The following is a 13,692-nucleotide window of genomic DNA, read 5'->3' as shown; positions in this document are numbered from 1 at the left end:
ATGTGGTAACACAATGATGAAGGTTGAGGGATAGGTTGAGTGGAGGTGGTAGGTGATAGACACTTGAAGGTGAGACAGTAGCAGATGGATGCAGGAAGGTTTAGCAATGTTGTATGATAGCAGATGATAGAATAGCAGGTGGGCATACAAAAGAGATCAACCCAGTGCAGAAAAGTAGCAGTAGTCTCAAGAGCTAGCAATCTAGTTTATGCAGATGTGATAAACAGTCTCTACTATGCAGAGCTAGATAGTGTAAGCTTAGTATAAGTTTATAGAGAATTCCCCTGCGGGGTACTTAGCACTATTAGCGATACAGCCGAAGGGTGGTTCAGGAGAGGCGGATGATCCAGTAGCGGGATACAGGGATCAGCGCAGCGAGGTTCCGTCAGCGAAGTAAGCTTGCAAGCATGGAAGCTTCAAGCAAGGTTAGCATCCAGATAAGGGTGTTTGAACGAACACATGTGAGTGAGAACCGACGCCTTAAATAGCCATCTAGTCCGGCGCTGAGTGATGACAGCTCCAGTCTTAAAGGTGTATGCGCACCTTTCCAAAAGTAAATGGTAGGGCGCATACACTTGTGGAAAGTGTAATTTAGGGTACCAAAGGTACCGGAACATTACACCTGGCAGCTAGGGGAGGGCGCCTGCTCCATCGCTGCCACCCCTGAGCTGATATCCCCATCGTTATGCAACTTGGCATATTTGTTGGGGTGTACTAACTCAGGACTGGCCTCCCTAGCGCTCTTCCCTCCTTCTAACTGTCACCCAACTGCTTACCTCCATTGCCTGTGTCTCCACATCTCCACCCTCCTCTATGCTGGCCCCCGCCAGCACCTGCTGGGTAATGTCCAAGCTCCTTTCCAGGTTGGTAATGCTGCTCAGTGTTTTGACCTTGTTTTCTAGATCTAGGATCAGTGCTTCCAGAAAAACAAGTTGCTCACATCTCGCACAGCAGTATTTGCCCTCGATTGGTTCATCAAGGAACGCATACATGGAGCAAGATTTGCACTACCCAATCCCGTTGGACATTATTACCGTCTATTCTATGGGGATAATAATATCCTGCTAATTTATAACCTACCCTACTTTAACTCCCCTGATACTAAACCTACTCCAGTTACTTCCCAGTCGCACCTGTCACCCTGTCATTTGGGTCCCAGTCCCTGGATGCTCCCACTTTCCGATTACTCCTAGTCACTAGGTACTAATGTACTCCCAGTCACTAAGGTACTCCCAGTCGCTAAGGTACTCCCACCCGCTAAGGTACTCCCGTCCGCTAAGGTATTCCCAGTTGCTAAGATACTCCCAGTCACTAAGGTACCCCCAGTCGCTAAGGTACAACCAGACGCTAAGGTACTCCCGCCCACTAAAGGTACTCCCACCCGCTAAGGCACTCCCAGGTACCAAGGTACTCCCACCCACTAAGGTACTCCCAGTCGCTAAGGTACTCCCGCCCGCTAAGGTACTCCCGCCTGCAAAGGTAGAACCAGTCGTTAAGGTACTCCCAGTCGCTAAGGTACCAACAGGTACTAAGGTACTCCCAGTCGCTAAGGTGCTCCCACCCGCTAAAGGTACTCCCGCCCGCTCAGGCACTCCCAGGTGCCCAGGTTCTGAGGTACTCCCAGTCGTAGGTACTCCCAGTCACAAGGTACTCACAGTCGCAAAGTACTCCCAGCCGCTAAGGTACTCCAGGGTACTAAGGTACCCAGGTAATAAGAAACTCCCAGTCACTAAGATACTAACAGGTAATAGGGTACTCACATTCGCTAATGTACTCCCAGTCGCTATGGTACTCCCAGTCACTATGGTACTCCCAGGTACTAAGGTACTCCCAGTTACTAAGGTACTCCCAGTCACTAAGGTTCTCCCAGTCATTAAGGTACTCCCAGTCGCTAAGGTACTCCCAGTCATTAAGGTACTCCCAGTACTTAGGTACTCCCAGGTACTAAGGTACTCCCAGTCCAACTGCTTGGCCGGCCTGGTCTGATGTCAGCAGCCTCCTCCTGTCAGTCTCTCTGCAATCCCCTATGTACTGTCACGGGGCTGACAGTCTGTGTTACAGAGTGAGTTACCCAGCCCCTACCTCCTCCACACGAATGGCTGGTAGTGGATCTGCTCTCTCTTTGCCCGCCCACATTCCGGGCAGCCCGTGTTCTGTCTGTGAAGAGGATGCGTGGGCGGGAAAGTTTAAACCGAGCAGTCTACTCGGCAGCCAGAGCCTTAAAATGAAGTAAGTGAGCCTCTCCTCCCTCCCTTCCTGCTATCCCTCTCCATCCCCCTCTCTGCAGCTAAAGAGTTTTCTTTCTTGCAGCCTGTGCAGTAGCTTGCCCTATGTGCTGAGTGGGCTCACACTGGTATGCTGCAGTTTGGCTGCAATGCTGGTAGTCTTCCTGCATGTTGCACCTAGCCCCATAGACCTCTTATTAGGTTGCTCATTATTACTGCATGTTCTGAAAGTGCACAAAAAGTCCTGCATGCTGCATCTTTAGTGCACTTTCAGAAAATGCAGCCAAAACGCACAACCTAAAAGAAGTCTAAGGGACTGCGGCTAAGGAAAAGTGCCAGTACACCTGCACTGCAGCCAAACTTCAGCACACCGTGTGAGCCCAAAGGAGGTGATATGACATTTCCTCCCTGCCTGTTTTAACTTCCTCAATGCCAGGTAATGACACAGTTCACTTTAAACCTTATTTTCATTACTCTTTGTAGGTATTAGAGGTGCTCCCACCTTATTGTTTGCACTTCTTTTACCTAAAGAGATTTACGGAAATAAGGTGGAGTTCAAAGTGAATTTCTACACCTAAGTGGAGCATCCCTTTTAGAAGATTTGAGGGTATTATTAAACCCAGGGACTGGTGGACTTAAGCCACCATAGACAGATTTACATTTCTGCTGAACCTGCAGAATTGCAATCTATGTGTAGACTGGTTGTACAGAATTCAATCAATTGACTTCAGTACAACCAGCTTGTCTTCATTATTTGTAGATCACTGTGTTCACCGTATTGTCATGGCTTGGAAACTTTCTTCACAGAGCACACCCCAATGCATGGCTCCTATGGAAGCTTGGTAAATCAAATGCCAGGCTTCCCTAGCATTACACCTGTGCAGCTGCGACCAAGTTTGGGCACAAGCTAGCACAGGCTCCTAGAAACAGAGGAGGGTGGTCAGTAAGAGGAGAGCTGGGATATGATGTTACTTACTGTACGTCATATCCATGTCACTCCTAAACCTACTCCACTGCAGCACCAGGCCCACAATGCCCTTAATCTGGCTCTGGGGGCCCGGTGCACCTGCATGTGCTTTTCTCACTACCCGCAATTGACACAGGAGGAGCCGGGATGGCGGATGGGGGGGGGGGCGGTGCACCTGCATGTGGTTTTCTCACTACCCGCAATTGACACAGGAGGAGCCGGGATGGGGGGGGGCGGTGCACCTGCATGTGCTTTTCTCACTACCCGCAATTGACACCCCAGGGCGTGTTTAGCCTGCTGCACTTACTGTAACTCTTGGCTACTCTGCTCGCTTGGCTTGCCCAGTGGTGTGGTGCTCACTCACCAGAGAAGGTCCAGACTCCACAAGTAGCACTTAGTGTGGCGGCAGTGACAGCACAGTCTTTTGCCTTCATCTTCCTGCAGTCTCTTTGATCTGTGTAATGGAAGTGAGGAAGGCGCAGGCTCTCTGCCTCCGTCTCTCTGGTGGCATTCATGCGGAGCAGTCTCTCAGAGATTGCCACTGATGAGAGAACCCCCCACAGAGAGTGACCACTCCACTCTGCCCGCACAGAGAGTGACCGCTCCACTCTGCCTGCACAGAGAGTGACCGCTCCACTCTGCCCGCACAGAGAGTGACCGCTCCACTCTGCCCACAAAGAGAGTGACCGCTCCACTCTGCCCGCACAGAGAGTGACCGCTCCACTCTGCCCACAAAGAGAGTGACCGCTCCACTCTGCCCACACAGAGAGTGACCGCTCCACTCTGCCCGCACAGAGAGTGACCGCTCCACTCTGCCTGCACAGAGAGTGACCGATCCACTCTGCCCGCACAGAGAGTGACCGCTCCACTCTGCCCACAAAGAGAGTGACCGCTCCACTCTGCCCGCACAGAGAGTGACCGCTCCACTCTGCCCACAAAGAGAGTGACCGCTCCACTCTGCCCACACAGAGAGTGACCGCTCCACTCTGCCCGCACAGAGAGTGACCGCTCCACACTGCCCGCACAGAGAGACAGACTGCTCCACATTGTCTCCACAGATAAATTGCCATCTCCCTGTGCAGGCAATGTGGAACAGTCTCTCTCTCTCTGCAGGCAATGTAGAGCAGTCTCTCTCTCTGCAGGCAATGTGAAGTGGTCTCTCTCTCTCTGCAGGCAGTGTGAAGCGTTCTCTCTCTGTGCAGGCAGTGTCAAGCAGTCTCTCCCACTCTTTGTGCAGGCAATGTGGAGCGGTCTCTCTCTATCTCTCTCTGGGGCAATATGGGGTTGTCTCTCTCCCTCCACTTGACTGGACTTGCCCCCCAGACCTAAGACTGCCAGACCTCCCCTGACCAAAAGGATGTACGTCACCCAAGGTGTGCTTGAGACTAACACCACAATGCACACATCAGGTGCAAAATGACACGCATCAGCAAATAGTAGTGAGGATACTCCAAAGTTAGCAGAGGGTTACTTCTACCAAAGAGGCTTGTGACAACCCAAAGTGTCCACCACTCATGCAACCCTATCTACTTACCAAATATAACCTTGCATCCTCCATGATCACAATTCTACAGTTATTTTCGGCAGTATTCACCACCACTGAGAAACTTCTGCATCCAATGGTACACACTGTGTGGATGCAACCAGAGGCATAACTAGAACCTTCAGGGCCCCGATGCAAGAAACCATGAAGGGCCCCCCAGAGCCCTGGCCGGGCCCTTCCCTTCAAGCCCGGGGCTCTTCCCACTAATCCTGGGGCTCTTTACTCTCGTTGCATGGCCTTTTATTATGGTCCCACAGCAGGATCCTTTCACAAGTTCTGCAGTGGGCCCCCTTCCTGCAATCTTGGGGCCTCCCCACAGTGGTGCAATGCCAGGGCCCAGTCGCAAGTGTGACCTTTGAGATCCTGGAAGTTCACCCACTGGTTTTCTACCAGGCCCCCTGGAGCATGGGGCCCGGTAGCAATTGCAACCCCTGCAACCCCTGTAGTTACGTCCCTGGATGCAACCGCTCATGCAATTGAGCCACAAAAGAAGCACATATAGTGTAATACTTTTATTATACAAGGCTCAATGCAGCTCAGTATACATTACATAGGCAGATAATAACCAATCAACTGCATAAAATCTCTTTAAATTAGCTCCAGGAGCATTCACAGCATGTAATAAATGGCATTTACAAGGATGGCTGCCGATTCTAAATGCAGAAGTGGCGGGGTAATGTCAGCGTGTAGCTCCACTCTGACACGTTTCGTGCAAGGGCACATCCTCTGGGGATTGTGGCGTGAATTTATTTATTCATTATTTGTAAATTTTAGGTTACTTTATTCACTAACATTTAGTGTTTAACACATTGATGTGATACAGGTTCATACATTTGTGAGCGCGACGTTTGGAAATACTAGTAATAAGAATATACTGTTACAGATGCCCAACAAAACAAAGCAGAACCAGCAGGAAGGTAATCCGACTGGGAGCACTCACAAGTTGTATTGCCAATGTGACAGCAGACTGGTGATTCAGAATTGCCGACAGCGTCTGTCCCGAGGAGTGGCATATGGCCTGGTCGGCCTGTACCCAAATGGGGAGGCTTGCAGGAAGGATGGCATGCATCTGCATATTACCCACACCTCCGGAATCTTTCCCTGATGCTAAGCACTGTCCGTTACAAATGGGTGACCTGTCCCCACTCGAGTCACTAGCAAAATCTGTACCAAACCTGGGAGCCAGTGTTTTAAATAGACTCTGCCTGACCTGAGATGGCTACCAAAGTCATAGTGCCAGCATCCAATTGGATAGCTGCTTCCTTGTGAGCAAGAAAACAATAGAGGAACTGTGTTCCTCTCCACTTCCACCCCGATCTTCATTGCCACTGCTCCCCCTACAGTGGAGAAAATAGGCTGCCTCTGCCTACAAGGATATCTTGTCCTAGTGGGAACACAAACAACAACAAAAATTTGACAGATGGTCTAACCCTTTCCTACACTCCCAAAAAAATCGAATGGGTTCTATTACCTGCTTTGGAGCTTTTATTGCTGCTGGACAGAAGCAAGCATGACAAAACCAACTGGGTAACTTTCAAGGCTTCTGATAACATTAACATGTGAATTTCCATTGTCTACCTAATAATTTTATTATTTTCTGTGTTACATCATTATTATGGTATATGCCGAGGTATAATTTTCCAGCACTTTTTGTGATTTATAAACTATATAAATAAATTTGAAATTTGAAAATTTGAAATTGAATACATCCACATATAACTTTATACTTATATCCTTATGTCATTCTCAGGGAGCAGACCCATAATATCATTGTGGCACCTTCCAATTCACCATTAAAGTATCCCATTCACGGAGTCCAAGTCATACCGCTTAACACAATCCTATTACCAGGTAAGCCTCGGGACTAAATGACAGCCAGTGACTAAATGCCCTTCTTATAATGACATCAGGCAATATACCTTAAGGCGAGGGTTGACAAGCTGTCGATTGTGATAGTGCCACTGCCTACCCTGTGTTTCCTGCCAGAGCTGCAGAGTGGTGCAAATGCTTGCTCTGCCAATCTTAGCTTCAGAGACAGCCCTCGTCCCCCACAGCCGCAAATACATTTAAGGGGCGGGGGCAAGCAATCTGAGCTCTTCCACTGTGTGTGGCGCTTGCTTCCACACCTCCCCTCCCCTCTGATCCATACAAGGTGCTTGCAGGTTATATCATGGAAGAGGAGGGCCAGCAGAGATCAGCGCCAAAACATGCAGCTCCTCCATGGCAGCTTCCCTGCTCAACTCTCCATAAGGAAAGAACTCATTTCAGACCCCCCAGTACTATGCCCCCTTGACCTCCCTGCACCATGCCGCCCTGACCCCCCTTTACTCGGCCCTCCTGACTCCACTGTACTCTGCCCTCCTGATCCCCAAGTACTGTGCCCTTCTGACCCCCCTGCACCATACCCTCCTGACCCCCCTGTACTCTGCTCTCTTGATCCCCCAGGACTGTGCCCTTCTGACCCCCAGTACTGTGCTCTCTTTAACTCCCCCGCACCATGCCATCCTGACCTCTCAGTACTGTACACTCCTGACCTCCCTGCACCTTGCCCCCCTGACCTCCCCCCCCCAGTACCCTACCCTCTTAACCTCCCTGTACCTGGCCCTCCCGATTCCCCAGTATGGTGCCTTTCTGATTCCTGACCCCCCCTGCACCATACCCTCCTGACCCCCCTGCACTCTATCCTCCTGATCTCCCAGTACCATGCCCTAATGATCTCCAGAGCCATGCCCTCCTAAAGCCCCTGCAGCATGCCCTCATGACCCCCCACAGCATGCCTTCCTGACCCCTCAGTACTGTACCCTCCTGGCCTCCCTGTGCCATGTCCTCCTGACCCCTCAGTACTGTACTCTTCTGACTCCCTGTCTTCTGCCCTGCTGACCTCTGACCTGCTCAGCTCACCCCTGTCTTCTGCCTTACTGATCCCTATGCACTGCTCTTCATGCTGCTGACCTATATATACACTTCTCTTCATCTTACTGACCTCTGTACACTGCCCTACCTGCTACTTACACTGACCAGAAATCGAAGCAGATAGCCAGACCTGAAACTAATGGAAAAAAATAATTATTCAGTACTAGATATTCTGCTTTCATGGTGAACTCCAGCATCAGCCGTTTGGGAGTAACCAATTACTTCCCAGACATGAAAAAAATTGTGAAAGAAAGGGAATGCGGAGCTCCTCTCTGAAGCTAAATTTGAAGGTAGGCGAAGTTCATATTTCTATAGTGACAATAGTTTAAAAGATTCTTCTAAGTTTTCTTGATGCCATCTCTACTTTTTTTTGGGGGGTGTCAGGGGTTTACTGTTGTGCGCAGGCGCACGGGTAACCCTTCTGCCACAAATTGGCAAATGCCAATGCGCATACACGTATAAACGTAGCGTTCTCCCCTTTCACAATCGCGAACGCGTATGCGCATGCTCAGCCACACTGAGTCTTTGCTGTGTGATCTTCCGCTCTCCTGTCTCCTGTGCCCGTATCTGCCTGCTGTTTCCTGGTCATCTGACCCGGCTTGCCTTTGACCTTGATTGCCTGCTGCCCGCCCTGACCCCGGCTCGTCTTGACTACGCTTTTGCCTTACCCTGATCTGTTTATCTGCCATTGGACCTGGACCTGCTCTTTGCCTGGCTGGGAAAACCTGAGGACTGCGACCTGGTGCTATCACGCAGCCAAATCCATCCCAATCCCCACCCCCACCCATTCCCCTGGTGAATACTGGCTAGCACTTAGACTCCGCACCTCTGGTGAACCTGTGTCCCGCTAAGGTGTCCTGTCGGCATCCCGTCCTGGGATCTCGCATAGCATTCTGGGCTCTCCATCAGGTGAGAAATCCCTCTGCAAGTCAGGCTCTGCCACGACGATCCTGACAGGGGGGCTTGCCAGTTAATTAAAAAAAAAAGGTGATCTTTTGATCTCTTCCATGTTGTCCAGGTAGATCGCCACCTGTCAAAGGTTGCCTACCCCTGGCTTGAGGCATAGGTTTGTTTAGGTTCACCAAAAAGTACAGTGACAATATAAACACATGAGGGTGCACACTAATGGGTAAATGCAGATAATTGTACTTACTAATTATAAGAAATAACTGACTAAATTTGATGTGATATGATGAATGCAGACAAACAGAGAAGGATGTAGACTCACAGACAGAGTTTTGTATACCTAAAGAAACCTACACCTACTTTTAGGCAAATAGTCATTTAGAAATGATGGGTTAGTGTTGGGTGTAATGTTCTCCTTGGTTTGATTTAATCCTGTCTAGGGAAACTCCAATTATAGCCTTTAGTTAGTGCATACAGGTTTGTAGGGGGAGTAGGCAGGCGGTACTTCCTCCATGTTCCCCTCCTCATTTGGCACTAAGTATGGGTCACATAGGAGGCCTACCATGGGGTGCATTCTCCTGGGCTATGCTAGTCACCTTGATCACTGCCTTACATATGGGGTATCTTTACTTGAAAAGATGACTGAATTCTAGTTAACTTTCTTGCTGTTAATAAACATCAGCATGGACACTGTTGCCTTTAGGAGTGACACATTGAGTCGATGCCTTCTCCACCGGTCCAGTGTATCTCTGCTACTTCACTCCCAGAAACGGAATGGGGCATGCCATGTGCCTAGCATGGGCTCCATGCATGCACTCACTTAACTCCTCCTCTTCCTTACCTGTGGACAAGCTGAGGACCTGCGAGGTGCTGATATACTCCCATTGCTATGGGAGACGGCTGCTAACAGAGACAGTGCAACAAATATTCCTGCAAGAGGCTATCTCACCTGTCACGTGTACACACTTACAATAGGCTGCTAGAGAGACCTTCATTACTCTTGGTAACCACTTGTGTATTAACTGTACACTGTATTAACTCTTGTGCTGCTGTCTTCATACTTCAGTGTGTTTAACTGACCCAAGCTGTAGACTAACTTCAGATCAGGCAAGGATAAAGTTTCAAGAATTTTACTAAGAATTTGCAGCTTACAGTACAAAGCACACAGTATCTCCCTAACATCCCTGATCCCTAACTCAGGCTTTGTTGCTGCCCCAGCATACTTGCACAGAAAAGAGTCTATTACGGTAGATAGCTAGGACTGGTAGCTTCAGGTGATTTTCAGATCCCGAAGGTCCCATACTGTGTAGAAGGCTCTTTATCCATAGATGATTTGCAATGGCAGTAGACTGTATGGACAGACAGTAATGGAAGCATTATGCATGCCCCGGGATTGGACCTCTGTCCCATTTTTATACAGCACAGGACCAGTGGGTCGGACCCAAGAAAGCCCTCCTTGGAAAACCAATAAAATTTTGTTTAAAAAAAAAAAAAAAAAGAAAGCCCTCCAAGAAAGACCCGGGAAGCATGGTAACTCTAACCTTCCCTGCTGGGGCAGCGTTAAACTCAACCTGCTTACAGGCTCAATTCACAAAGCTAACACACACCAAGATAAGGTTACTTATTTTCAAAAAAGTGACAGTTATTTTTAGCAGAGTGCAGTGACACGTAAATGAAAATTGCAGTCGCGTGGCTAAAATCAAGATCTTTATTCTTTTGTTAAAGCTTTGTGAATTAAGTTTAATGTGCTTTAAACTTTGTTTTGTTTCTGTTTCAGGTTTACAAATTGATGTTGTTCTGCCAAATTACACGGTACAGTATACTCAGTATTTAAGATACATTTACAGTACATGGCAAAGCACAGACTCAGTTTTGAAAAAAATTAGAATACGCACATGCATCACCGCACCGTGAGGGACCACAGTAGTGTGAGTAGGCCCAAAATGCACCTCTTTGAGCCTGCACTATAGCAGAAAGATGGCTACAGCATGGGTTTCCTTTTCCGGGAGGTTGTACATGAACGTCCTACTGTTCTCGTGCTGCCTGTGTGCCGCGGCGCATTCTGTAATTGCCAAGTCCTTGGAATCAGGGTTAAGGGTCAATCACAGCGGGCCCTTTACCACGTGATCAGCTATCAGCCAATGACTGTTGATCACGGAAATAAACAGAAGCTGGTAATCTGCTTTTTTTCCTCTCACGTGAAGTTAAGAAGAAATACTTTTAATGGCATAAAAAGCAAAAAGTAGGCGCCACCATCTAAGTGTATCTATTTAATAGGTTAAAACCCAAAGTATAAAAAGATTGCACTCACAGAGGTAAACTGATGCGGCAGGTTAACCGACTTCTGTTAAAAGGACATCAGTCCCCTTAGTGCCCTTCAGTGCTGCTAATCAGTACCCCTCTTTGCTGCTAATCAGTACCCTCCAGTGCTGCTAATCAGTGCCCATCCATGCTGCCAATCAGTGCCCATCAGTGCCTCATCATGAGTGTCACTTATCAGTGCTGCCTATCAGTCCTGCATACTAGTGCCCATCATTGCCACCTATCAGTGCCCATCACTGTCACCTATCAGTGCCACCCACCAGTGCAGCCTCATTAGTGCCTCCTGATCAGTGCCCATCAGTGCTGCCTCATAAGTGCCCATCAGTGCAGCCTATTAATGCCACTTCATCAGTGCCCATCAGTAAAGGAGAAAAATTACCTGTTACAACAAAATATGAAAAAACGTTTTGTTTTGTTTTTTCAAATTTTTTGGTCTTTTTTTTGTTTGTTTTGCATAAAAACAACAACCCAGCAGTGATTAAATACCAAAAAAGAAAGCTCTATTTGTTTGAAAAAAAGTATAAGAATTACATATACAGTAGGTACAGTGTTGCATGACCGCATTCAAAGTGTGAGAGCGCTGAAAGCTGAAAATTGGCCTGGGCCCAGTAAGCAAGTGGAATTGGGCTTAGTTTAGTGAGGCTAGGCTTCAGATTTGTGTTTATGTCTGATCTGTTGCCTTACTGTAAAAAGAATAAGCTTAAAACTTTCCTGTCGAGTGGGGGAAGAGAAATATTTCAGACATTTGCAAGTTTGTTGAAAAGGACCACCACTTGGTGTTATTCTTCTTGCTGTTTGGCAATATTATGTTTTGAAGGAAATGGAGATTTGACTATTTACTACTTGCCAATGGAACATGATGGATAAAAACTTGACAGGGGGTACACCTATACCCTGCTCTATCAAAAAATTTTTTGGGCTTTAAATACACCTGATATTGAAAACCTGGACTTTATATCCAATATCCAGATCTGCCTACCCCATCTTTTCCTCCTTTCAACACCCTATGTCCGTGGAAGCTAAACACAACTACTCCATAATTCAGAGGCCTAACTAGAACCTTCGGGGCCCGGTGCAATAAATCAGGAAGGGCCCACCGACCGGGGGCCTTCACACTGATCCCAGGGCCCTTTTCTCCCATCGCTGGACCCTTTGTTACGGTCCTGCAGTGAGCCACCTTCCTGCTGTCTTGGGGTCCAACCAAGGTGACAGAATGCCAGAACCCAGTTGCAAGTGCTACCTTTGCTACTCTGGTAGTTCCGCCACTGGTGTAAGACATTTTGCTTTTGTTTTTTATATTTTTTAACATTTTATTGATTTTTCTTTTTACAATTTACAATTTTATTTTTTAGTATTTTTTACATATATTTTAGGACCCCCATTTGGGAGCTATGGTGAAATATCAGGGTTATAAACGGACCCATGATGTCTCACTGTTGGGACAGAGAAAGGGACTGAGGACAGATTCATCAGTCCCTTTCTCTGCAGCTTCAGCTGCACAGAATGAATGAATAGGAATAGCTCTGTACAGAGCTTCCTATTCATTCATAAACTGAGCCATAGTAAACGTAGTTTACTATGCCGCAGCTATGAATACATTTTAAAAAATCAGTACAGATTGCTGAATCTATTCATTAAAACAAGGAAGGGGACACATCTAACAGATCCCCCGTAGAAGCCGGCAGGAGGTGGGGGGGGGGGGAATCCGGAAGCACTGTGGGGGCAGTGAGTGGGGGCAAGGAAGCACACAGGGGCCCAGGGCAGCAGGACAGGGACAGGGAGGTGGCAGGAGCAGCATGTGGAGGAATCAGTGCCCTCTATTTCCCTCCCTTATTCGCTGAATGTCTATGGGAGGGAGAGAAGGAGAAGCGGGCATTCATGGCTGCATGGAGGGATCGGTACCTTTATATGCTGCTGCCCTCCTAACCAGGTTGCACTGGCGCCCTCTGTACGTATGCCCCTGCCATTATCACAATCCGAACTGTTACACCAAAGTCAGCATAATTCGAAAGTGTTATATTAGAAGATAATTTCATCATAATATTTATGATTTATTTATGTCATTTTATATGGTATAATATTCACTTTTAAACTTGGAAGCTTAGGTTTTGGATTTCTGTTCTTGTAGGTGGCACTTGAGGCATCTCTTGGAACCTTTGACATTCAAATTAATACATTTGGGATTCCTGGGGTTCAGATTAATGGCAGAGGAGAAAAACATCTGGACATTATTACCAGTAATATCAGTGTGCTAAATCACATTCTGGGGAATACAACTTACACAAGTACTCTTTACAGCATTGACAGTGTGGATATTGGTAAGAAAATTATTAGTTCATATTGTAGTGTGATGCATAACTGATGTATGACTTGCCAGTTTCAATTACTGTGTAATGTATACAGCTTTGTGCAGAAAACCTCAGCCCTTATTGTAAGGTGTTTAACAAAAATACATATAAAAATAAGATAAACTTTGTAAAAAAAAAAAAAAAAAAACATTCCTCATGGCAACGAATTTGGAACATGGTAATAATAACCAAATTTTATTTATGGGCTTAAAACAAATTAAACTACATATTGACAAAACACCCTCTAGTATCTGTTTTTAAAAATAGCCTCAAATCCTCCTCATTCGTAAATTAAAATTTAAATTAAAACTAAAATCAATATCGAATGATACAATCTTAAAAATTCCATACAATTTATCACTCATTTTATAGCCTGAAATTTCATTAACTCATGTAACAATTTATTTAGCATTCATTTGCTAGAAGATAATAACATAAAAAATAAAATAAAATTGAAAATAAGGCAAA

At 47.0% G+C, this 13,692-nt stretch overlaps 1 protein-coding gene across 1 annotated transcript in view; it reads left to right on the top strand.

The window, feature by feature from the left end:
* The window catches only part of LOC309567478 (beta-1,4 N-acetylgalactosaminyltransferase 2-like), a gene marked incomplete at both ends in the record, with an annotated part of 143,029 nt that overhangs the window by 61,450 nt on the left and 67,887 nt on the right, over nt 1-13,692 (top strand). Inside the window, 3 exons of the mRNA XM_082272867.1 lie at nt 6,486-6,586; nt 10,332-10,366; nt 13,005-13,194. Coding sequence (XP_082128993.1) covers nt 6,486-6,586; nt 10,332-10,366; nt 13,005-13,194 — 326 coding nt within the window. The remainder of the gene's footprint in view (nt 1-6,485; nt 6,587-10,331; nt 10,367-13,004; nt 13,195-13,692) is intronic.

Source organism: Pelophylax lessonae (assembly GCF_965119305.1).
Source record: "Pelophylax lessonae genome assembly, chromosome: 11".
Classification (NCBI taxonomy): Eukaryota; Metazoa; Chordata; class Amphibia; order Anura; family Ranidae; genus Pelophylax; species Pelophylax lessonae.
The sequence above is the reverse complement of the archived record's forward strand: the minus strand, read 5'-3'. Positions and strand labels throughout refer to the sequence as shown.